This window comes from Andrographis paniculata, unplaced genomic scaffold, assembly GCF_009805555.1.
Source record: "Andrographis paniculata isolate CXL003 unplaced genomic scaffold, ASM980555v1 Contig45END, whole genome shotgun sequence".
In the NCBI taxonomy this organism is placed as follows: domain Eukaryota; kingdom Viridiplantae; phylum Streptophyta; class Magnoliopsida; order Lamiales; family Acanthaceae; genus Andrographis; species Andrographis paniculata.
Genome location: NW_026137579.1, coordinates 3,965,888 through 3,989,732, shown reverse-complemented (window position 1 = coordinate 3,989,732; position 23,845 = coordinate 3,965,888). Strand labels below are relative to the sequence as shown.

Below are 23,845 nucleotides of genomic sequence, written 5' to 3'. Positions count from 1 at the left end.
TGTCCCCATTCCAAATTAAACATGTACATATATATATATATATATATATATATTTATTTATTCCAATTAAGACACACTATGAGATAATTAAAGCGAATCCTGAATCTTTTCAATGAATGCCATATCACACTCCATCAATCGGTTTTGCTTGAAAAAGAAATTAAATTAAATTGAAGGGTGGTGGTGGTCAGGTCAATTATCCCATACCATACCTATGTATACTACACATGTCAAAACGAGTTAACGGGGCAGATTGGCCTACAACCCACCATAATCCGCAGATAGGTGGGTTGTTTGCTGGTCAACCCACGACGAGACGGATCAAACTTTCATCAACCCAATTCAATCCACCGGCTGATGGAGAACTAAACTAGCTAGCCCACAGGTTTTTTTTAAAAAATAATATTATAAATATGTTCGTAATTAATATTTAAAAATAGCTAAAAATAATTTTATTGTAAAATATAAATAATAAATATTTTAAAATAAATAAAAAAATATAAAAATTTTTAATTCTAAATAGTATTAGTTAGTGTATTTAAAAAATTTATTAATAAGAAATATTTTACAAATAAATTATAATTAATTTTATAAAACTGTAGATTCTAAAATAAAAAAATATTATAAAACAATAAAATAGAAGACAGAATAAAACAAATGATGAAAAATCGAAATAAATAAAAGTGACATTGATAGTAGAGTTAGAAAATAAAAGTAACGTTTAGACAATATTGATTAATTTATTTAAGCTAATTTTATTCAGTCTTAACTAAAAATATATCTTTTCAGTAGATTAAAAATAATAATATATTATTTATTGAATAAAATGTACATAATGATTCTGATATTTTTTTTCTTTGTACGTTATTTATAAATTAATTGTATTTATAATGGTATATTTGTAGTTTATATAAAATAAAAATATATTATGATATTAATATTTGATTACTTTTATTATAATTTTTTAATATGACAGTAAAAAATAATTAAAAAATATTTAGTTGATACAGGTTAGTACTAATTATTATATTTAGTTAGCCCGCGCTAACCCACCTCACTGTCGGCTAACCCACTCTCAACCCACGGCCCACATGAGTTGGTCCGTTTAGACCCGCATTTTAATGGGCTTACAAAATCACAACTCAATCCTCCTAAAAAGTGAGGCGGGACGGGCCAACCCAACGAGCTCAACCAATTTTGACGACTCTAAGGTATACCACCTGTCTGGATATCTCTCGCCCTATTTTTAGTCATCAGGTCCAAGTTCACCTCACCATCCAAATTCGGGTAGATATATGTATTTTTACATTTAAAAACTAATAAATATTAAATAAATCTCATATTTAATATTAGGAATCAATTAATATGCATGATCGACGATATATGAGATCGATCGATCATGTCCCTCAAAGTCGAATTGATGGACTACACTACACTACACTACACTAGTGCACCATTCACCTGCATAATTTGTCCATCTGATCTATCTGTGTATCATAGGGCAAGGTCTGAGTTCCCAATTTAAGTCCAACCTCAACCGCAACCAACACTTTAAATTAGTCCTAATAATAATAATAACTCAACCTCTAATTAAATTTATGTATCTGATGAAGAGAAGAAGATATATGAAGAACCTTTTTCGTTATTATATTAATAATTTCTATATAGATATGATGCATGGCCACGTTTTACTTGCATATACATTAGTTATACTATTAATTAATTTTGTAACACTCCCGCTCCCACTCCCTACTCCAAAATGTTATGTACAATTTTTCAGGAAAAAAAAAAAAAAAAAATTACGTATATCACTAAATTTTGTTTTGCAATAATGCTCTTCCATATTAAAATAATATTCTCTACATAATTAATTAATAATATTCTCTAAATAATACGTTTTATATTTAAAATATAATATTAGTATTATTTATGTGAACAGCCCAAAACAACGGCAACTCACTCGCTCACTCACCGACCCATTCTTCTTCCAGAACTCACTTTTATAATATTCCTTTGTCTTTACTGCCTTGTGGTAATTAATAATATTATCTTGGAAAAATAAATAAATAAATAAAATAAAAATGGTTGAGGTTGTGTAAGTATTGCTTAACTTGGAATTAATCACATAAATACTAAAAAGACATCATCAATGGCATCGTCGTCATTTTATTCGCTTTCAGACCTTCTCTCTCCGCGTCCGTGTCGTGCTTGGTTCCATCTAACCCTAACTATAATGATTATTATAATAATAATATAATTATTAAGAGTGTATTCCGGTTACGATTAATTATAAGAGACCCCACTAGTAGTAACGTAACGTGCAGTTGGGTTGGGTTGGTTTGATTTAAGGGCTGCAGTGAAATTGTGATTAGTGGGCACTGCTGCACCGGCTCGGCCCGTGACCGGTTACCCAGCCGCGTTGGCGTCTCTTCTCCTCTCATCCAATCCATCCGCTGGCAGCGGCGGGACCAGCGCCACTTGGTGCCTTATTCCTTTCGTTTCTTCTTCCATCCTTCTCCTTCCCTTCCAGCGTCTATACCGAAATACCTCTCCGACGCTCCTCTCCCCCCCGCCCCTCTTAACAGACTCGTAGTAGAGAGTTGATGATGCTATTGCTGCTGCTATGTATGCTATGAATAGAATCCTCAATTGGGTCTACTCAACCTGAACCTGCTCTTATCAATCTTCAATCATGTTCTCGCCTTTTGCCCCCTTCGATCTATCCTTTTCTTACCCTTGTCCCGCCCGTTGCCTCGTCGGCGCAAATCATACTTCCGCTCGATTCTGCTGCCGGTAATCGTTCCCCCACTGCGGTTTCTACCCCTTTCCTGTAATTTACCTGATTTCTTTCTTCTTTTTCTTTTTTTCTTCGTTTGGTCTGCTTCGAAAATTACACCGTTTCAGATTCATCACAGGAAAGGAAAAATAAAGATTCTTTATTGATTCATTTTTTTCATTGTTAATGGAACCGACCGGTGGGAAGCCCAGCTTCCTCAAAAATATTCTGGTGCGTCTGTTTCTCTTCTGCTTGCTTCTCATCGCCTTCAGGTTTGCTTATTTGGTCACAATCCGAGGTGAATCGTGTGACATCGGCGATTTTTGTTTCTTCGCCTTACCGGATAACTTCAACGTTGTATCGAGCGTGGGACAGCTGACCAAATCCTCTTCTTCGGCTGTTAGCTCATCCTCCGGCAAAGCCGCGCGGTCGACGCCGAGTAAAATTCCCGATCTATGGACGACCAAGGGTTTCCAGAAAGCAGTGGGATTCTACTCCTCGGTCTTTCAGGATCTGATGTCTGAAGCCATGCTAAGCCCTAATTTCAAATCCCTATGCGTCGACACTCAAACGGGAGCTGACGTCTTTGCGCTGAGAGAGGTCGGCGTTGAGGATTCCATTGGTATTTCAAAGAAGGGTTTCAAGCCGTTGGTGATTCAAGGGCAGGGTTTTAAGCAGCGGTTCGGCGATGAGACTTTTGATTTCGTCTTCTGTGGAAATGGGGCGGTGGAGAAATCGGGGAGGCCTGGGGATCTGGCAGCAGAGATTGGTCGGACAATGAAACCCGAAGGGTTTCTTGTCATCCACACAGGGTCGAACGATACTTACAGTTTTGAATCTTTACTTGCTTTGTTCAATTTTTGTAGATTGGTCAAGAGTAAGAACATTGATGGGTTTGATTCTAAAATGCCATTCATTCGAGAGATTGTCCTGCAGAAAATTAGTGGGGAGGGGTATATGAATCAAATTGCTGGAAAATCCAGCGGTGGGTCAGTGGATAAATGCTCTGTTCCAAGTTATAAACGGGATTTGATAAGCAAAGCAGAGCCTTTGATTATGGAGGAGCCTGCAAAACCATGGCTTACGCTTAAAAGGAATGTCCAGAAGATAAAATATCTGCCTTCAATGGTTGATATTAGTTTCAAGCCAAGGTATGTATATGTAGATGTTGGTGCCAGAAGCTATGGATCGAGTATTGTGAGTTGGTTTAAGAAGCAATATCCGAAGCAAAACAAGACCTTTGACATATATGCAATTGAAGCAGATAAGACTTTTCACGATCAGTACAAGTCCAAGAAAGGTGTTAGTTTACTACCCTATGCAGCCTGGGTGAAGAATGAGACGCTGTCGTTTGAGATCAATGAGGACCCAGGACACAAAAATGTGGAGAAAGGCAGAGGGATGGGCAGGATTCAACCTGTTCAATCTTCCGGTGCCTCTTTATCTTCTGGTAATGTTGATCGCATTCAGGGATTTGATTTTGCCGATTGGTTGAAGAATACGGTGTCAGAGAGGGACTATGTGGTGATGAAAATGGACGTTGAAGGGACTGAATTTGATCTGATTCCCAGGTTGTTTGAAATGGGAGCAATTTGCTTGATTGATGAGCTTTTCCTTGAATGCCATTATAATAGGTGGCAGAAATGCTGCCCAGGTGAGAGAACAACCAAGTACCAGAAAACATATGGGCAGTGCATGGATTTGTTCACTTCGCTTAGAAGAAGTGGAGTTCTGGTGCATCAGTGGTGGTAACTGGTAACATATATACACATATATATATATATATTATTCTATATACACATATTCTTGCTGCTAGTGTAGTGTAGCCTTTCTCATTATCAAGCCTTCACTTCAGTTTCTGCAAGTAAATGAAACATGTAGCATTTTCCTTCCTCCCCTTTGTGGAATACATCTACTTTGTATTGTATTTATTGTATGTTAAAGGCATGGGTAGAGTGTTGTAGTTGTTGCATGAAATTGTGTTTCACTGTAAGGACAGTGAAAGAGAAGACATTACAGATTCATTTGAAATTCCTCGATTTATTGCTCTTAAGTTGTGCATTGCTGCTTGTGAGTTTTGCCTTTTCTGCTAGTTAAGAATCCTAGTCCGGGTTTAGTCTGGAATTCCTCAGCTTTAGGGAATTCATAGCGAGTGATGCTGCTAAGTTATTGCCAATATTTTCCCCATTTCTTGAACCTGGATGGGTGCCATTTACATCTCAAAGTAACATTAGTTAGTCTGTTGTTATTTTTAGTTGGGCAGAGAGTTTCGAAAATGATAATGTTAGGCTTAGGCGTTGAGTCATTAATGTAAGAAGCAGCAGCAGCAGCAGTTATTGTTCCGGTTGGCCTGGCGCTGAGGGTAGCTGTAAGCCGGCCCTCTCCCTCCCTTTTTCTTTTTGGTTAAGTTAATCACGAACATGACTTGAAAATGCAAGGAAGGCTCTTTTGCTTTATTTCAATAGGGAAGGGAATCTTCGGGGACACGGACGCGGTTCTCTGCCTTTCACGTTCTTCAACTGACTGATGGTTTATTCTTTCGTGAATTAGACATGATGCAATTAAATTCTGGTTATGGAGATGATATGCAAGTGCCTGCTTGGACAGGATTCATGCTTTTGCTGTTTGTATGTTTGGTGGTCAAATTTGACTCACCCACTGACTGCTGTGCTTGCTTGCATGCATGCATGCATGACATACACACACGTCGAACTGACATGAATGAAAAAGTGGCCGCGTTTTGGCTCATCGTCACAAGCATAGTTAGTTAGTCAGAAGAGCCACGAATGGCTCATAGTTCCCCCGCAAGCAACAATCAACCAGCGCTAATGCTGCTGATCTCCTCCTCCTCCTCTTTTCCTGATGTCCAGACGACCTAAAAGGGAAGTAATTCCTAAACTTATCCATCCCTTCTTTCTTTTATTTAACGCCAGGAAAATGAGTGATTTAGATGCCTGCCTGCCTGCATCAAATCTATTATTAATAGTAAGTCAATAGTAATTCGAGGACCTGAAGCATGCGTGAGAGCCGTACATCGTATGAGAAGATACAAACCCCAGTTCAATTGTGACAAATTGCTCAACAAGAAATTAAAGAAATATGACTCTTTTCTGATTTCATTCATCATTTCATTAGGGAGGTTTATGATTGATGTTCAAACAAATGCCATTTATTTAATTAATTAATTAATCCTCCCTTTGCATTTCCCCTCTCTAACTACTATTGATTGATTAATGTTTTGTTTGTTTGCTTGTTTGTAATAATAATTGACGTACTTGGATTTGAAAATATACCAATTAACCACCCCTGAAGAAAAAGTATTTTCGGGTGCCATTCGTTTTACCAGTTTGTTTATATAATGGGCGGCTGTTGTTCATGTCGTACGGCTACCAGCAGCTTTGTGGATTACCACCATGCTCATGGAAAAGAAGATGGAGAAGGAGATGCTGCTGATCATGATATTGATATCGTACTCAAAGAACGTGCAGGCGCGCGCGTCCTGCTCCAAGGTTCCTCCAAACATGTATCTATGTTCACCAAACAAGGGAAAAAAAGCGTCAATCAAGATGCCATGACCGTTTGGGAGGTAAGACAAAATAAGACAACACAAAACAATTGAATTGTAGGAAGAAAAACAAACAAACACCAGGGCAGGGCAGTCTTTATCATTTCCATACGCACGTGTTATTGTTAATACAAATATATGATACTAATTGGTACTTACTAATTAATTAATTAATGCATCTTATCCTTGTTTGTTGTTGTCCGTCCGTCCTCGTCCTCCTCAGAACTTTTTAGGCGACAAAGACATGTTCTTCGGCGCTGTGTTTGATGGGCATGGGTCGTCCGGCCATAAAGTGGCGCGCTACATTCGTGATTTTTTGCCCGCAAAGCTGTATTTGCTGCTGAATAAAAGCACATACGGAGATGGAAAGGATGCAGATGTGCTTGACATGGACATGGAAACCACACCCGATGATGACGATGATGATGATAATGATGCTGACCATAATCCCTTGTTCTTGTCGTGGAAGGCTAGATTGACCAGGTGCTTCAAAGAGATGGACCAACAGCTTGAAAGGGAGAAATCAATCGAGAGCTATTGCAGTGGTTCAACTACAGTTTGCCTACTTAAAAAGGTATGCAGATTGGTGATCGTCTACGAACTCACTCTACTTGCAATTAATCGATTATGATGACGATGATGCGAATTAATGCTCTCTGTTTATAAATCCAATCCATTGTAATTAATTGATTCCCGTTGATGATCAGCACGAGCACTTGGTGATTGCAAATTTAGGGGATTCTCGTGCTGTTCTCTGCACGAGGGATGAAAATGACAGGCTTGTTTCAAAACAGCTCACTGTTGATCTCAAACCGAGCGTCTCAAGTTAGTTAGTCAGTGTGCAGCTGATATATATATATACATACATATATATGTATTGAAATCCTGGTGTGATCAGGTGAGGCGGAGAGAATAAAAAGTTGCAGCGGCAGAGTGTTGGCGGTGTACGAGGAACCAAATGTGTTCAGGGTTTGGATGCCTCACGAAGACTGCCCTGGTTTGGCAATGACGAGGGCTTTCGGGGATTTTTGTTTGAAGGACTTTGGCGTCATCTCAACCCCGCAAGTTACCTACAGAAAGCTTACAGACAAGGATGAATTCATTGTCTTGGCGACGGACGGGGTAAGCAAGCGTATATGTATGTATATACAGTAAGCGATGATGACGATGATTGTGAATTGTGATGGTGATAGACAGATATGGGATGCTCTATCCAACAATAAAGTGGTAAAGATCGTGGCGTCGGCGAGAAACAGATCCATGGCAGCTCAACTGGTGGTGGACAAAGCCGTGAGGGCCTGGAGGTACAGATACCCGCGTGCCAGGGTGGATGATTGCTCCGCTGTCTGCTTCTTCTTCAACCGCGACACCACTCCTCGCCACCACCCCCCAATCCTCCTCAAAAAATCCTGCTCCCAAGCCGCCCTCAACCCCGACCCCCAACCCCACAAGATGCACGTTCTTGGCACCAGGAGCCACCACGCCCTCGACACGCTTTTCGAACTTCAAAACGACTCAAATCCCTGATTCATTGTTTAGGTTTAATTATTTGCAGGAAGAATGTAAGGTCTGATTATTACTAGTATTATTATTATGATAAGCGATTGACGAAGACGAAACTTCAGTCTTGACGACGACTCGGTAGATATTGAAGGGGAGCAACTATATGCTACACTAGTTCATTGTTTCTGAATTTATTTGCTGGGATTTTTATCAGGTACACAAAGATAAACTAAGCAACACTAGAAACTGGCAAGTAAATTAGTGCTCCTACAAATAATAAGTATATAATTTTCTCAGTCGTCACGTCTTCTTTTACTGCACCACAGGTCACGTCATTCATTCCTATTCTTACAAGATACACTACAAATTTAGTAACGTTTTACTGCACCTTTAAAGATAAAATTCTGCCTACATATTTCTGTGTAGTAAATATCTTTCTCAACAATGACAGATACTTCAAACCGTGACACACGTAGTAATAATAATAATAATAACACCTTGGCTTAGCATATGATAGCATATAGTAGTATTTGTTTTTTAGTTCATTCTACACACAACAGAACAGAACAGATAGATAAAATGATGATGTAAATAAGGTCAAAAAGGCTAGCTTGGGCAATAGGAAGGGTGAATTGATCTGATCTGATCACTATGCAGAGGAACAAAATACAAGTGCCACTGGCCCGGACCAATCAATGCATGCTACCTCATCTTAAAAAACCAATTTCACTTCAAACACTATTGGGTCACCGAACCAAAAAATAATAAAAATTAAAAATAAAACGGAAAGTGCTGACAACTGAAAACGAGACCACGGAACGGACAGATTTTAATTTATTGGACGTACAAGCCAAGACAATACCAAACAAAACCACTGCCAATTCCACCTCTTGGATCTTGGTATATATGTATATATTGTTCTTTTTCTTCATAAGAAGAATCTCACTAAACAAGAAAAGGAAAGAAAAAAGGCTGAGAGGAGAGCCCTTCAAAACCTTCCGAATCCCAAACCATACAGCACAAACCCGTCATCATCAGTATCATTTCCTCTCTCTCTCTCACACACAGTGCAACAAGCATAGATAGGTTATAATAGATTGAAATGTAGATAGACAGATGGGATGGGATGGGATGGGATGGGATGGCCCCTACCAGGCAGGCCCATTACATCACTCACTCACTACGCTATTCTACTGTACCTTTTTCTTTTTCTTTTCCGAAACCCAAGAAAGCATGCTTATGCTTAGGTCTCAGAAATTTCAGAGCTGCCAGGGAAAAAATCAGATTGAAAATCAAGCAACAGCTGCTTGCTGATGCTGATTTTGATTTTGCCTTCCCCCACCAGACACACTGCTTCAAAAGTCTTTCCTCTCTGACCCACCCCACTACATGTTACAAAAGCAGACCCACAATTTCCTCTTAACCAGTCATTAGTCGGACGTGCCTTATCCTTAATTATTGTTACTGTAAACGCATTTTTATAAAGAATCCTTTGAGCAGAAAAAGGGTCAGGGAATGGACTGGAGTACTGATAAACTAACGTGGTGGTATCCTAACACCATTTCATGATGACGATGATGATACCATTAACACGCTAAATAGCTAGCTAGGCCACACAAAATCATTTCCCCTTTATGTTGGCAAATGCTGCTGTTATTGACTGTTAATGCTTTTCCTGATCTCCACAAGGGTGATTTCATGTTTAAATTAATCTTCATTCAAACAATATATCGGCAGATCCAAAGGCTGACTGTCCGGGGAATGCCCGCAACTAATTACCTTCTAAATGTTTGTTCTCATGATTTCCAAGATATAATAGCATGCACTCTCACGAAATTATCAGATGAAAGATAAATATAGATAATAATGGAACACAGCAATATTGATGCAACAGCATCGCGTTTAAACACGACGACACAACATGCAAGCAAAACATATCATTACTATATATAAGTAAGTAGTATTTTATTATTCTATTACAAGTGTCCACACATTTCATTAGCGGCAAAAGCAGCAGGAGGAGGGAGATGGATGGATGGATGGATGGATTAAAGATGCTAGCTAATTAATTGATCAAGTGGGGGTCTATTGTTTCATTAACATAATTAAACAGCGGTTGTGGATGATGATGATTTGCGGACAATGTAACGGTATGCAGCGACCTTCCTCCTCCGGGAGGTGGAGTTGTCGACGGAGAGCACCAGTTTTCCAGCTTCCCTGGTGGAGTAGGAGTTGTGAATCGCCTCCTCACTCGCCGGAACCCGTCGCGGCTTTTCCACCGCGATGGTGTAGCTGCCCTCCGCGTTTGGTACGAATTCCACGCTATATTCCAACTCCCACCCGGCCACCACTATGTCCCACGTTATCGTTGCTCCACCCTGAACATTCATTAATTTATTAATCAATTCATTATGTTGAATACGGATGGATGTTGCAGATTTGCATCGATAAACCGCCAAAAGTGATCAATGAATAATAATACAAATAATTAAAGTAGGCAGAAAAAGTCACGTTTGTCGGAAATTTGAATTTTTGTCATCTTCCGACAGCGATCATGTGATGCGATGGCAAGTGAAAAGGTATTGTTCGGCTGCTTTTTCCCCAACCATACCCGATTTGAATTCAACAACCAACAAAACTGGTTCGATATTTTCCCCCCACGGAAGGTAGAGAAGAAGAGGCAAGTAATTAAGAGGCATTCATGGACTGATGTTTATTTATTACCTCAATGCCCTCGATTTGAATATTCACTTTCTCTCCTCCTTTGACTGTGAATTCAGACGCCGGTTTGGGCGGACAGTTCAGCGCCTCACTCGGCCGGCTCATTCCCCCGTATTGAACCGGGACCTCCTCCGGTCTGATGAACCTGATCATCACCAACACCAACACCAAGCAATAAGCAAATAAAACAAAGAAAAACACACTCCGATCCAGACAGCAAGCATTAAAGTCTTAGGACATCAACATGATGGTAAGATTATATCTATCTATGTGTATCACCGGCCAGGGCATCATCGCAGCATAGCTACTAGCATGAAGGACAGTAGGCAGGCATTAAGCGGCTTGCTGATGCAGAGGAATGAAAAAAAAATTGGTGTATACAGACAGAAAATCTAAGCACACTTACTTGTAAAGGGTCTCAGCAGCATTGCCTTCCTTGGATATCACAAACTTACTCTTAGTTCTTTGAGTCAGAAATGGACTAAACATTGAATACATCAGGCTGAAGTACCATGGCACGTTTATAAAGATCTGCACCGTACGTACGTACGTAGATAGGATCAGAAGCGAATGCGATTTGGGAATGGAATTCAATACATGGAGATACTAATACTATTGCAGTAGGAGTAATTGAAAACGGCGGGGGGCGAAGGAAGAAGAAAGGAAGTGATATAGTAGTAGGCAGCAGGTACCTTTCTGGCAACCATTTCAGGGTAGTTGTCTTGGAAGAGCGAGAGAATGTGATTGGAGGCGACTCTGAGCTCTCTTTTAGGCATATCCTTGAGATCAGTGACCTGAATGATGGAATTGACCCCGCCAGGCTTGAACTGCAGGAGCTTGATCCCTCTCTCAAGGACCTGGACTCTCCACCTCAGAAACCTCTTGAGCTTCTCATCGTCGCCGAAGATCCTCTCGTACATCTCCCTGTCCTTGAAGACTCCGTAGGCATTGTAGCAGACAGGGTGGCCTTGTCGGTCGCAGCCGTGCATATAAGCCACCACTCCTTCCAGCTCCTTGAAGCCCAGGTCTTCCTCCAGGATGGACTCGGCCGTGAATTCCTTCCTCCACGCCAAGCACTTGAGGAGCATGTTGAGGGCGTCTTGGACGCGGAAATCCCGGGCACGGAGGAACTTGAGGAGGATGACGTCAGCGCGCTCGTCCCCGTTTCCCACCAGGGGCATGCCCCACATGGAGTCCGGGCCGTGTGCGGCCATGAAGCGGTCCTTGAGATCCAGGAGCGCCTTCTTCTCGGAGTTGTTGAGATGGCAGATGAGGTAGGTGTCCTCCTTGAAAGAAGGCGTGCGGAGGGAGGCGGCTTCCATCAATGAAGCGACGAATGTTTTCTTGGCAGCAGAGGTGGGCTGAGCGCTTTGATTTTCTTGGAGACGACGACTGGTTGCGGTTGAACTTGAGAGAGGCGAAGTGGCTTCCATGTTTGTTGATGATGATGATGGATGAGGTCAGTAAAAAGAAAGGAAAAGGAAAGGATGGATATAGCAAAGAAAAGCAAAGAGGGAGGGAGGGAAATGCGTGAAGGCGCAGTAATAAGAAGTGAAGTACAGTGCAGCGCTGAGCTATCTCTGTGTGTGATTAGTATTAGAGGAAAGGTGGGGGTGGGGGGGAGGGAATTGGAGTGACTAGTATTTAATTATAGCGGCCGGGTGGCTGGCTGGCTGGCTGGCTCCGCTCAAGTGACATGATGATGATGATGGTGATGATTAGCGTGTGGGCACGGGCGGTGTTGCGGGTTTTTGAATGAATGAACGGAACGGAACAGCACGGATTGTCGTCTATACAAAGCCGCTTTCATTTGCTTTTATCGACCAACAAAAGCTGTAGCAGTCAGTTTACTCTCTCTCTCTCTCCCTCTCACGCATACAGCATACTTGACTTCCTTCCATTCACTGGGTACTCCCTCTATTGGGTCTAATCATCCATATATAATAGTACTAAGCACTAGTATATAGATAGATAATAAGTATAATTTGATGTTAATTCGGAGTGTAATAGCAGCATTACGTGTATGTTTATATTATTGTTATCATCAACAAGAAAGGTCGTCGTCCATATAGATTTTGGACTTGTAGAAATGGGATAGACTCCTCTTAAGCCCAATAAATTAAAATTATCATCATCACTCTTGTTGCATAGATAGGGTGGATTCCTTCCGGTGCTGTTATAATTAGTTCTTCAATCGAGTTCAACGAATGAGGACTAATTGATGTAGTTATGGCAGCCTTTGGGTCCATTATCATTCAAACTGATACTAAATCCAAGCCCAAACCCAAGTCAACATTATTATTATTAATCGTTTTCAACAAAGTAGTAGAACAGCATGGTTTCATCCCTACAATAGCTACCCATTCGAGATGACTAGGAAGGACCATTCGCGAAAAAACACCGTGCGACCAACCGTATTTGGGTGGAGAAATCTGATCGAGTTCAGTCAAATTTGGAGTAAAACCTATCTAGTATCAGAGGATAGACGTCGTAGCATAATCATTTGACATGGTAGGATGTGTATATATCTAGCTAGAAGAATTGATGATGTAAGAATAGAGGATCTGATTCCAGACATCAGGCACGCCTGGAAGACACCAATGGCCGCAGTCCGAGTGGCGGCTCCTTTTGCGAGGGTCTGCCTCCTTTTGAAAGTCGTAGGTATAGATGGAAGGATGTGCGTCCTTCCTGTAATCCGACAGATGTGTAATGTTGAGGTATTCCACTCTCACACCCCTCCTCGCCAGCTTTTGTATGGCAGACTGTGCGATTAGGCCGAAATCATCGGGAAATGTCTCCACCCGGCGGCGACCACGGTAACCATCCTCCTCCAAGGTTGGCTCTGTTTCGTTGTAGCAGTGCTGCAGCACGTCCAAACTTTCACCACTGCATATATGATACTATATATTATGTATCACATATCACACTTGAAGAAGAAGAAAAATGAATCGAGGATGTTAACAAGCAAACATATAGTAGCAGTAGTAGTAGCAGTTACTATGGGTGCATTGGCGAGAGGCTCATAAAGAACATCTTCGTCCTCGTTCTGTTGACGTTGAACTCGACCCAGTCCGACCAAGTGTCTAAGGCCATTTCATAGACACGCTTCTCCATGCCCTCGACAACCTGTTTGTAGCTTGCATCGGAGCTCCCGGGTGAAAATGATCCCCCCCATCTGAATCCATCCATCGTCAATCATCAATCATCAATCAATAAATATTAACCATATAAACAGGGAGAGAGAGACGCACAAGATGGTCATCGATGGCTGCAGCCACCAGATGAAAGAATCAAAGACGAGTATATCTGCGTCGGTCCAGTGCCGGCCATGCTTCTCTATCGCTTTGATCTTAACAATACGCTGCTTCACCTTGTGTTCCATCGGGTCATCGCAATTCGACTCCACCAGCAACGGAGACCAATAGAAATCGATTGTCGAATTGTATTCCTATTTCACAAAACCCATCCATTTAATTAGCTAATATTTTAATTACACAGTAGAAGAGGAGAACAATTAAATTAATCAAAGCAGAGAGACATATGGATGGATGGATAGATAGATAGAGGGGGATTGAATTGAATGGAATGTAATGTAATTGAAATTGAACTTACAGGAGCGTGGAAGGTGAACTGATTGCCGTCTCTGATGACTGTGGAGTGCCGGAGAGACGAAGAAGACTCGATCAAGCAAAGCATGGACACCCATTGGTTCCTGTTCAACGAATCGCCAACAAACACAAGCCTCTTCCCCCTCAGTGCCTCCATCAACGCAGTGCCGTTAAAGCGGGGAAGATCGCAGCCCCGAGGCTGCCATTTCCAACCTTGATATTTGGAGTCGGGTCTCCCGTTCCTCTGACAGGCAAACTCTGGTGTCATGTAAGAGCATTGTCCCTCCTCATACGGCGGATACGAGGACGAGGACGAGGACGAGGAGGCCTTGCCAAAAACCCATCTGCCTGAAAACAAGTTGCACTCCGAAACCAGCTCTATTATCTTTTCTTCATTGCTCTCTGCCTTTGCCTTGTTATTCGCAGCAACCCCCATGTTCCGCTTCTCCACGATGCCGCTGCCATTGTCAAGGGTTAGGAGCGCAACGGCGGCTAGAGCTGCGAGGAAGAAGACGACCAGGTAATAGGATTTGAATCCCACTTTCCTTGTCTCCAGATTCATTTTTTTTGTTAGGTACGACTCAAATTCCTTGTATAGATACAGATGGGAGTTTTTGTCCTACTTGAAGATAAAATTTGTTCAACTGATTTGTTCATAGAATAGAATCCAACTCGCTCTGCCGGCTCATATTCGAACTCAGAGAGACGTCCAAATTTGTTGCGCCTCCGAGGAGGTTTTATCATGGTAAAACGTACCCCAACTTATTTTAATAGATTTTTTAGATCTGATTTGAAATAGTTGATGGTAAAGCGGAATAGCATAAGTTTATTAATTATAGATACTTGTATTATTACCTGCATGCATTGTTTTATTGGGGACCACATGTTTATAGTATTAATTATTTCGTTTAGATAAGATGAACTAACCCAATAGAGAGGCAACAGTTAATCTTAAAGTGTATTCAGTGGAAATCAGTATATATTTCATTGTGTGTTTTGAGAGGTTAATTAAGCATATATGACTTGTAACGGATTGGGTGAGCCTGCCAACTCCACCGATGATAATAACATACATACATACATACAACTAACTCGTCAAGCAAGTACAACAACGCCACTATGATATTACTACAGTCTACAGTATTAAATAAGTAGTAGGAAAGAATAGAGGATCTGATTCCAGACATCCGGCACTCCTGGGAGACACCAGTGCACGCAGTCGGCGTAACTGTTGGGATCTAACTTCTTCTGCTTCTGGTTATTAGTAGTGTAGAACGATCTGTAAATAGAGGGATGTGCGTCTCTCCGGTATTCGGACAGCCCCGTTATCCTTACATACTCCACTCTCACCCCTCGTGTCTCCAGCTTTTGTAACGTTGATTCCACTATACTCGCCAGCCTCTTCCTCCTCCTGCTGCTGCTGCTGCTGCTGTAACTGGAATACCTAATTCCACTACTGCTCGCCTCTTCAACCTTAGCCTCAGGCTCAGTCACATTGTAGCATTGCCCCCAGGTTTCACCTCTGCATCATCATATCCGCATTCCCACCTATACATATATACATATACATATTAACTAAGAAATCATGTACGTCGTACCTCAACGTGTAAGGTGACGCACTCATGAAGAACAGCTTGGTTTTGGAACGATTAACGTTTATTTCCAGCCAATCCGACCAAGTGTTTAGTGCCATCTCGAATCTACGATCCTTCATTGCTACTGTTTTGTGAATCGCATCTGGGCTCCCGACTGATCCCCACCTACCAACCAACCAACCAGTTCGTATATAAAAATATATATATATATATTGTGGGCTGTTAACCTTGAAAAATGAAAAGATAACAACCGATGATACATCGGAACTTTATTTTTATTTTAACTTAATTAAATTAATCAATCTATCGTCTACTTACAAGACTTGAATATCGTAATTGATCCACCACGCATATGAATCAAAGACGAGGATGTCTGCGTCGTTCCAGTGCCTGGCATGCTTTTCGATGCCGTGGACTCTAACCGTTTGCCCTGCCGACTGATGCTGCCACGGGTCATCGCAGTTCGATTCAACAAGAAACGGCGACCAGTAGAACCCAATTGTCGTTTCGTGTTCCTAAACGGTCCATCCATACTTTCAATATGTTTGTTTGACTAAGGAAGGAGATCGACTATCGAAATTGGGGGTGGGTTTCATCATTCAAACCCTAATTCCAGCTCTCCTACTCGATCAATAATATGAAGAAGAAAGAAAGAAAGACTTCTTACGTACTTTGATGTGGAAATATTGCAAGTTGCCTGTAAAGTTAAACATCTTTATGGACGAGGGAGGAAGAGACGACTCGATGAGGCAAAGCATGGACACCCACTGGTTTCGACATAATGAATCTCCCACAAATATAAGTTTTTTCCCTTTCAATTTCTCCAGCAATAATGTGCCATTAAACCTGTGCAGTGAGTGGATCATGACACACATGTATCTTCTTAAACTAAACTAAATGAAGGCGCAATGCCATCATAATTAACTAATTAGTCCAGAAAAGAAGGTTTTTTTTTTTTTTTTTTTTAATAGAACCTTGGAAGGTTGCAGTGATGAGGCTGCCATCGCCAATTCTGATACTTGAGGTTCTTTCTCCCATATTTCTGACAAGCAAAAGCACCCTCCATGAAAGCACACTGGCTCTCCTCGTACAGAGGGTAAGACACATTATCGTAAACCCATCTGCCCGAGAAATGGTCACACTGTTGACTGGAGTAAATGTTGTCTGCACTTGACTCCGATCTTTTTACTCTGATCTGGTTTTTGAACAAGTTCAAGTAATTAATATCATGAGATAAGTATACAACAGCGAAAAAGAAAACGAGGATGAAGAGGCCTGCAGCAATGTGGTGCAACTTGAGAACGGTTTCCCATGTTTTGACAGGCCACATATTGCTATGTGTGTATTATGATGATACTCGCTACTGTTAGTTGGAGATTTATATATTCTCTCTACTTGCAAGATCAACATAGTTATATTCAGGTGTCGTACATGTTAATAATTATCCTGGTTATAATTTTCACGTGATTTTCATGATTATTTCAATACATATATATGATTGAATCGCTTCTTACCTTGTTTAATCAGAAGAATGTTTGCAGATACATATACTTAATATGTACATATTATTATTATATATGATCTTCTGCGTATCATAGAGTTGAATGATATTGATTTTGTTTCCTCCGTGATTAACTGCCCAAGTGCAGACCCCTGTTCCTCCAGCTTGTACATATACATGGTCCCTAGTAAATATTGCAATTTTGCCTGATTTGCCAAGTAAATCATGGTAATAGCTGTATTTCTCGTGAGGGACAATTTCCTAATTTTTAGACGATTATGAACATAAAACATAAAAAAACACTCAAATGTAAAACATTTAATTACAATTGCAGTTAATTTGATTAGGGCCTTTGTACTATAACCACCACACCACCACATATATATATATATATATATATATATACGTGCAGTGAAAAAGACTTTACCTTTGTAAAATCTTTTCAGCAATGAGATGGATATATCACCAGTGAATTAATTTTGTGTGTGGTTAAAAATGTAAGCATACAAGAGCTCGTTCCAGACATCAGGAACTCCGGGAAGACACCAATGCACGCAATCTGCATAACCAAGAGGATCTGCAAGTTGCTCTTGAGTCAAAGGCTCCCATTGTTTTCTGTATATGGAGGGGTGCCCTTCTTTCCTGTACTCAGAAAGCTGTGTTATGTTGATCATCTGCACATTCAACCCTCTTCTTTCAAGGTCATCTATTGTGGCCTCCACCATTCTCATCATCTTAGGATCTGTTCCTTTTCCTCTGTACCCCACTTCCTTTATCATTTCTGTTTCTGTGTAGCAGTTCCCTCCTTCAGGCTGCCCCCATTCTTCAGCCCTGCAAATTTAATTGATTGCATATATATGATGAAATCAGCAGGTTTATTTTTTTAATTAGATGAATCGAATCGAATTGTACGAAGATTATACCGTTCATGAGTCGGGGACATGCTCATGAAGAACAATTGGGTCTTGCTTCGATTGACGTGTATTTCCAGCCAGTCGGCCCATGTCTTTAGAGCTAGTTCGTAGCTCCGCAGCATATCTACTTTCTTGTATATTCCATCTGAGCTATTGAATGTGCCCCACCTGATCATCGATCATAATAGCCATTTATCTTAATTAATTATATAAGTATGTGGTGCCGTGCGAGGTGGCTATGTATGTATGTATGTATATATGGATATATCAATTAGTTAAGTGCTCACAGGACATCCATTTGAGGCCTTCTCCACCAAAGATAGGTATTGAAAACAAGTATATCCGCGTCGGTCCAGTGGCGGGCATGCTTCTCTATAGCTTGAGCTCTAACGATCCGTTCTGGCAGACGATGCAAAACTGGATCGTCTGAGTTGGACTCCACCAACAAGGGAGCCCAGTAGAACTCTATTTTCGCATTGTATTCCTTCAATGCAAGAATTCAATATATATTAATTAATCTTGAATGAACAAATTAAGTAGGTATATAGGTGTACTGTAATTGCTTACTTTTGCCTTGAAGGTGATCAAGGAGCTGCCATTGTTGTGCATGTATTTGAGGTGTGGTGGAATAGCCTTGTCCAGCAGACACACCATAGATACCCATTGCCCTCTATTCAATGAGTCCCCAACGAATACTAGCCTCTTATTCCTTAATCTCTCTAACAATGCTGTTGCATTGAACCTAGCTTTATACAGATAGAAAGAAAAACACACACATTCCACCTTGCGCGTCAAATATCATTCTTACATAAACCTGCTCATTAAATCAATTGATATATTTTTTAATAATATAATCTAGTATAAGGTCTCCACGCAAAAATTAATTGATGAATCAAATAATTAATTAAGAAAGGCGAGACGACGTTCCAGACCACCTTGGGAGGTCACACTGATGAGGTTGCCATCGCCAATGCTGATAGTCCAAGTCTTTCCTGCCAAACTTGGCACAAGCCAATTGATCCGACATGAAGGAGCACTCCTTGTCTTTGTACAAAGGATATGACTCGTTGTCATAAACCCATTTCCCTGCAAACAGATCGCACCCAGACGTAGTAGTCGTATCGTTAGTTGCCCCTATCAATTTGTGACCCTCATCTTCTTCTCGTACCAAGTAGCCACTCTCCGCTGTGAGATAAATGGCCCCGACCACCAACGCCGCCACAAGAAGCCCTATCAGGGAATGAAAACTGCACCTGATATCTATCGTCCCGGACACTGCTTCTGGAAGCAAAATATGTTTCTTGGCGGCCATTAATAATTACTCTATTCTTAATTACCTGATTGGAGGATACATACACAATCGATGTTCTGGCGCATGGAGGTTATATCTGTATTGAAGTGGAAGCTGGATGCCACAGCATTAGGTAGGTGAAATTTAGCTTTCGGGGTTTGTTAGGATTATTTAGCTAGAGTAGGGGAACTGCAGCATACTTGGTGGTGGTTTAGCTAGTGGAACCAACAGTAGTAGTTCTAAGTAGTTGGTTGCTTTAATTAATTAGTTTTCTTATTGGTTAATTAGGAGCTCCATTAAAAATTAATTAAGAAAAAATGTAAATATAAATTATAGTACATATGTATGGACTATTTAAATATTATTGATTCGCGGGGCTCAATCAATCAGTCAATCGTATTTGCCAAGCTAAGGAAAGGAAGAAAGAAAGAAAGAGTGGCGAGGAGGTTTTGGTTCGTGCACACCCACACGGGCATTATTATTAATTTACATATTTGTAATGGCAACTAGGATGTTTGGACCGGGGTGGATACTATATTAATTAATTAGGTTGGGGTGGGGGTGGGGGTGGGGGTGGGGCAGTTGAAGTTCTGGTTGAACCGTTGACATCTTAAATCGTTGAAGTCAAGATAATTCTCATATATATATATATATATATATCATCCCCCACTGACTGTCCACAGGCACATCTATATATATAGATACAGCACTAAACCCACCCATTCCCATTCTTTTCTAATATAAAGTGATAGCTATATGAAACGGATCTTATATATATATATATATATATATATACATGTATCAATGTATTGGTGAAATATAACCCCAAGAATAGATAGATAGATAGATGCACAAGTACGCAGGAAGCCTCTAGTTAGGTATCTTTTCCATGAAGCATTGGTTGCTTGAGATTGAATGTAGTTTATAATTAATCTTTGAATTGTTGTTATGGTCCTGTCATATCATATGACATATGTACATACTCGTTGAAGGTGACGAAATAATTAGTTAAATGAGGCCTTTCCCGTTGATAAAAATCCATGCTCTGCTGTAGCATTATATATGTTACAGTGATACTTCAAAAATACTGCCGAATGATTCATTCAGCAAGGCTTTATTTAATCTCAATGTGATACATGATCCAACCCCTTAAATTTTAATTTGAATCTTAGATTAAAACAGTATTTTTATATCATTTTGTGGGGGAGAAAAAAAAAGAAAGTATGTTTTTATTAATAATTAGACAAAATGAGTAATCATAATTTTGGTTTGAAGAACAAACCAAATAAAACATACTCTGTATGTATTCATTAAGTGAGTTTAAATGCACGCGGTTAAACAAAACATGTTTCCAATAATAGTTTATCAATTTAGCCACCCCGTGTAACGTGTACGAAAACTGATATGCCCGGCGCATAAGCCATGCTCGCGAGGCTCAGACCAACCGTCCCCTGTGCGCAATACATTTGGGACATACACGTACCTGCACCAAAATATAGGTTATCAGTCAGCCGTACAAGATAAGGACTCGCACACATAGGACGGATTATGGCTGAGAACCAGGGGCAGAGATATTGGTCCGTGACACTCGGCAACCCTAATTAATATTGCTTCGGAAATCAAATCAAAGACAACATATTAAGGCCATTGGCCATGCATGTTTATTAGTATATGGGAGCATCGGGAATTAATAAGAATTAAAAACACTTGAAGACTTCTAAAGATAATTTGTAAAAATCCTCTGCTAATTAATTCTATTGGCATGTCGACAATAAATTATTATCTTACGGGGCTGTGACTATTTCGTGGATCTCAAATTTAAGGAATAAATAGCACGACAACTTTCATGGTTCAGAGTCTTCTAAACGTCATTTTATATATGTCATGTGAAGGAGATGGATTTTGAGATTTAGATACGGCCGTCGTGTCGTGTTGGAGAATTATGCATTATTAATTGCAAATTTATTATTACTATTAAAAGGTCTAGGATTCTAAAATCAAGAAAAATGAAAACTGAATAGTTAGCAAACTACTGCACTGGACTGGACGTTTAGGCACGTGAAGGACCAAATATTAGAGCTTCTAGGCTAACTTGTATGTATGTATACTTGGTTATTCTATACATACATACATTTCTGGATATTTATTTATACTTGGCTTTGTTTTTTGCTGTACCATATTTGATTAAACATGCCAGCCAGAATATCTTTTGCTGATTCCAAAGCAATTAAAAAACATTGTTGTTTATATACATGATCCCGATCGAATCATATTCACTTTGTTTGAGCCTATCTATCTGACTGACTATCTATCTGGGTTGATTGATATATAGATAAGTATGCAATTATAAATTTCTGTTACTGATGTTGCTGGATGGTACTAATTTCTTTATTCATATCAAACGTAGTAATTATATTAATTCCAATCATGCTTTGGTAGTAGTTAAAACTAACATGTACATATACATGATAATAATTATAATCAGGAAGGAAGGAGGATATATGTACTCTTACACAACTGTATATGCCCCTGCCAATGCCCACTTCTCCTTTTGTTATTAACTCGAATATTCTCTCCATCCCCACAATTTTATACCTATTTACAAAGAAAATTGGTATAAAATTCAGAATTAATAATTAGAGAACAGTCAAGAAAGATATTCTAAGGCAAGAGGGCAAAAGAAAAAACGAAAATGATGATAATAAAGAAAGAGAAAAGAAAAGCAAGATGAAAAAGGACGCTAGCTTCTGCTTATTTAAGTAACTGGAGAATATAAAAAGGGTTTATATAAATAAAACCCAAACTACTCAACTTGCGAAATTGATCGGAAGAAGACGAAACATCTTTTTCTTTTAGCACAGTTAGTTTGTCGTTTCTGCAAATTGACAGGAGGAGGAGGAGCTCACACTAGTATTTGTTTGTACTCGAAATATCTGGTTCCAATTTATAATTAAATTTATTATCGCATGCATGTGTTTCCCCTCCACACTGCAGTCAGCAGATATCGATCGAGTCGAAGATAGATAAGTACCAACGTATAGATTGAGTCAAAAAAGATGCAGTTTTATATATATATATATATATATATATATAGTAGAAGATATCATCATCATCATCATCCACACAGAGAGAAATTAAAGTAAAAAATGATTTCTGTAACGAGGAAACCTTGCAAAAATTGCATGCGGTCTTTCTGTAACGTGAAGGCATTCAACCTAAGCAAGCAGAGAATATTGAAAAAGGTAGCTGCTGCTGCTGCTGCTGCTTCTGCCCACTTGGCCTCATGCCATGCCATGCCGATGCCAGCCAACTTGCATCCCTAAGTACCCTCAGCCATTTCTTTTTTCCTCTATATGTAATATTAATTTTTAATTCAATTCCACCATTTAATTTCTTCCTTTTTAAATATATATATATATATATATATGGCCAAGTTGCAGTGATATATATATATATATTTATACATCCCCACCCTAGTTCCCTTACCTTACCTGATGAAGAATTAGACAGAGAGATACGAAAATCAAGGACAATCAAACAATGCCCATCGAGGAGACCTTGCAACTTGCAGGCTTATTAGCTTGCTACAACGCATGCTTTTATATATGTGTATATAAATATATAATTTTAAAGGCTACTTGTTGACACCAAAAGGCCAACTTGCAGCGTTGCTGTTTGCTTTCAATTATCTTTTACTGATAAATAATAATTCTTTCTTTTTAATTCATCCACTGGGTCATGTTGAATGTTATTTTTGAAGAAAACAAAAAACATGGAAACCCAAGTGCTTGTTAGATCTATCTAATCAGATGGGAATTTCTGTACATACTACTAGTTCACAATAACATTAAACAAAAGACATGAAATTCCATTAATTTATATCGTGTGTCTTAGATGTTAAAAATAAACTATCAGGAATATATTACATCTTCAAGGTCTGCACGCACGCTGACAATATAATGGTACATCCAAGATACAACATAGATATGCATATCCATGGCAGCAATTATACATACTGATGCTAAAGTTATTCTTTTATTTCATAACACGAGTAGAATGTATAGTGATAAATATATGCTACATTAACAGCTGTGATTCATTTAACTTCTCCCCTTGTCGCATTTTAATGGTGGATATATATATATATATATACATATTGTGTTTCGTGTGAATTGCTTATATTATTGCCCAATGGAGTTGAATGGAGAAACCCTATAGCCTATACAAATATAGTAAGCATCGTCTTGTGCTGCCCAAACTGCAGATCTAAAACCAGTCGTCAAACTAATGATCGAGTTACGTTGTTTGAGGTTACCAACGTTTAGTTATATATATAATGTGTAAGGCTGTTTTTGTGTGATCTATGGAAAA

At 39.7% G+C, this 23,845-nt stretch overlaps 6 protein-coding genes across 8 annotated transcripts; 2 read left to right on the top strand and 4 right to left on the bottom strand.

The window, feature by feature from the left end:
• The first annotated feature begins 2,366 nt into the window (after positions 1-2,366).
• LOC127251704 (uncharacterized) lies at positions 2,367-4,812 on the top strand. The gene has a single exon (XM_051275526.1). It carries the CDS (start codon positions 2,963-2,965, stop codon positions 4,526-4,528), a length of 1,566 nt encoding a protein of 521 aa, XP_051131483.1. The 5' UTR covers positions 2,367-2,962; the 3' UTR covers positions 4,529-4,812.
• Positions 4,813-4,982: 170 nt separating this feature from the next.
• LOC127251705 (probable protein phosphatase 2C 65) lies at positions 4,983-8,142 on the top strand. Of its 2 annotated transcripts, none has more exons than XM_051275527.1 (5): positions 4,983-6,362; positions 6,565-6,915; positions 7,049-7,166; positions 7,240-7,463; positions 7,539-8,142. In XM_051275527.1, exons 1-5 carry the CDS (start codon positions 6,135-6,137, stop codon positions 7,866-7,868), a joined length of 1,251 nt encoding a protein of 416 aa, XP_051131484.1. In that variant the 5' UTR covers positions 4,983-6,134; the 3' UTR covers positions 7,869-8,142. The 2 variants fall into 2 exon arrangements, with proteins under 2 accessions (XP_051131484.1, XP_051131485.1); XM_051275528.1 differs by having other exon boundaries at positions 7,535-7,734.
• A 1,565-nt stretch (positions 8,143-9,707) lies between these two features.
• Positions 9,708-12,193, bottom strand: LOC127252051 (patellin-6-like). Its single transcript, XM_051276050.1, has 4 exons — positions 11,258-12,193; positions 10,972-11,096; positions 10,569-10,710; positions 9,708-10,222 (listed from the first exon to the last, which is right to left on the bottom strand). The coding sequence occupies exons 1-4, from the start codon at positions 11,996-11,998 to the stop codon at positions 9,950-9,952; spliced, it is 1,281 nt and encodes a 426-aa protein (XP_051132007.1). The 5' UTR covers positions 11,999-12,193; the 3' UTR covers positions 9,708-9,949.
• Positions 12,194-12,853: 660 nt separating this feature from the next.
• Positions 12,854-14,878, bottom strand: LOC127252050 (protein trichome birefringence-like 34). Its single transcript, XM_051276049.1, has 4 exons — positions 14,178-14,878; positions 13,817-14,013; positions 13,564-13,740; positions 12,854-13,451 (listed from the first exon to the last, which is right to left on the bottom strand). Exons 1-4 carry the CDS (start codon positions 14,733-14,735, stop codon positions 13,094-13,096), a joined length of 1,290 nt encoding a protein of 429 aa, XP_051132006.1. The 5' UTR covers positions 14,736-14,878; the 3' UTR covers positions 12,854-13,093.
• Positions 14,879-15,145: 267 nt separating this feature from the next.
• Positions 15,146-17,098, bottom strand: LOC127251582 (protein trichome birefringence-like 34). The gene is made up of 5 exons (XM_051275320.1): positions 16,743-17,098; positions 16,440-16,614; positions 16,087-16,283; positions 15,772-15,933; positions 15,146-15,695 (listed from the first exon to the last, which is right to left on the bottom strand). The coding sequence occupies exons 1-5, from the start codon at positions 17,096-17,098 to the stop codon at positions 15,317-15,319; spliced, it is 1,269 nt and encodes a 422-aa protein (XP_051131277.1). The 3' UTR covers positions 15,146-15,316.
• Positions 17,099-17,466: 368 nt separating this feature from the next.
• On the bottom strand, positions 17,467-19,604 carry LOC127251895 (protein trichome birefringence-like 34). 2 transcript variants are annotated; one of them, XM_051275838.1, is made up of 5 exons: positions 19,119-19,604; positions 18,751-18,925; positions 18,471-18,667; positions 18,193-18,351; positions 17,467-18,100 (listed from the first exon to the last, which is right to left on the bottom strand). In XM_051275838.1, exons 1-5 carry the CDS (start codon positions 19,493-19,495, stop codon positions 17,743-17,745), a joined length of 1,266 nt encoding a protein of 421 aa, XP_051131795.1. In that variant the 5' UTR covers positions 19,496-19,604; the 3' UTR covers positions 17,467-17,742. The 2 variants fall into 2 exon arrangements, with proteins under 2 accessions (XP_051131795.1, XP_051131796.1); XM_051275839.1 differs by having other exon boundaries at positions 18,751-18,929; positions 19,119-19,376.
• Between the last annotated feature and the right edge of the window lie 4,241 nt (positions 19,605-23,845).

What these genes read in the sequence shown, in the direction of transcription:
- LOC127251705 (XM_051275527.1), top strand. Translation starts at nt 6,135, where the DNA reads ATGGGCGGCTGTTGTTCATGTCGTACGGCTACCAGCAGCTTTGTGGAT. An exon ending in ATGCCATGACCGTTTGGGAG is followed by an intron (nt 6,363 to 6,564) that starts GTAAGACAAAAT and finishes CGTCCTCCTCAG; the next exon opens with AACTTTTTAGGCGACAAAGA. An exon ending in CAGTTTGCCTACTTAAAAAG is followed by an intron (nt 6,916 to 7,048) that starts GTATGCAGATTG and finishes GTTGATGATCAG; the next exon opens with CACGAGCACTTGGTGATTGC.
- LOC127252051 (XM_051276050.1), bottom strand. Translation starts at nt 11,998, where the DNA reads ATGGAAGCCACTTCGCCTCTCTCAAGTTCAACCGCAACCAGTCGTCGT. An exon ending in CTGAAATGGTTGCCAGAAAG is followed by an intron (nt 11,097 to 11,257) that starts GTACCTGCTGCC and finishes CGTACGGTGCAG; the next exon opens with ATCTTTATAAACGTGCCATG. An exon ending in TTCAAATCGAGGGCATTGAG is followed by an intron (nt 10,223 to 10,568) that starts GTAATAAATAAA and finishes ATGAATGTTCAG; the next exon opens with GGTGGAGCAACGATAACGTG.
- LOC127251582 (XM_051275320.1), bottom strand. Translation starts at nt 17,098, where the DNA reads ATGTGGCCTGTCAAAACATGGGAAACCGTTCTCAAGTTGCACCACATT. An exon ending in CATCACTGCAACCTTCCAAG is followed by an intron (nt 16,615 to 16,742) that starts GTTCTATTAAAA and finishes CTCACTGCACAG; the next exon opens with GTTTAATGGCACATTATTGC. An exon ending in TGCAATATTTCCACATCAAA is followed by an intron (nt 16,284 to 16,439) that starts GTACGTAAGAAG and finishes TGGACCGTTTAG; the next exon opens with GAACACGAAACGACAATTGG.
- LOC127251895 (XM_051275838.1), bottom strand. Translation starts at nt 19,495, where the DNA reads ATGGCCGCCAAGAAACATATTTTGCTTCCAGAAGCAGTGTCCGGGACG. An exon ending in AGGCCTCAAATGGATGTCCT is followed by an intron (nt 18,352 to 18,470) that starts GTGAGCACTTAA and finishes ATCGATGATCAG; the next exon opens with GTGGGGCACATTCAATAGCT. An exon ending in ATGTCCCCGACTCATGAACG is followed by an intron (nt 18,101 to 18,192) that starts GTATAATCTTCG and finishes TTAAATTTGCAG; the next exon opens with GGCTGAAGAATGGGGGCAGC.
- LOC127251704 (XM_051275526.1), top strand. Translation starts at nt 2,963, where the DNA reads ATGGAACCGACCGGTGGGAAGCCCAGCTTCCTCAAAAATATTCTGGTG.
- LOC127252050 (XM_051276049.1), bottom strand. Translation starts at nt 14,735, where the DNA reads ATGAATCTGGAGACAAGGAAAGTGGGATTCAAATCCTATTACCTGGTC. An exon ending in CAGCCATCGATGACCATCTT is followed by an intron (nt 13,741 to 13,816) that starts GTGCGTCTCTCT and finishes GGATGGATTCAG; the next exon opens with ATGGGGGGGATCATTTTCAC. An exon ending in CTCTCGCCAATGCACCCATA is followed by an intron (nt 13,452 to 13,563) that starts GTAACTGCTACT and finishes TCATATATGCAG; the next exon opens with TGGTGAAAGTTTGGACGTGC.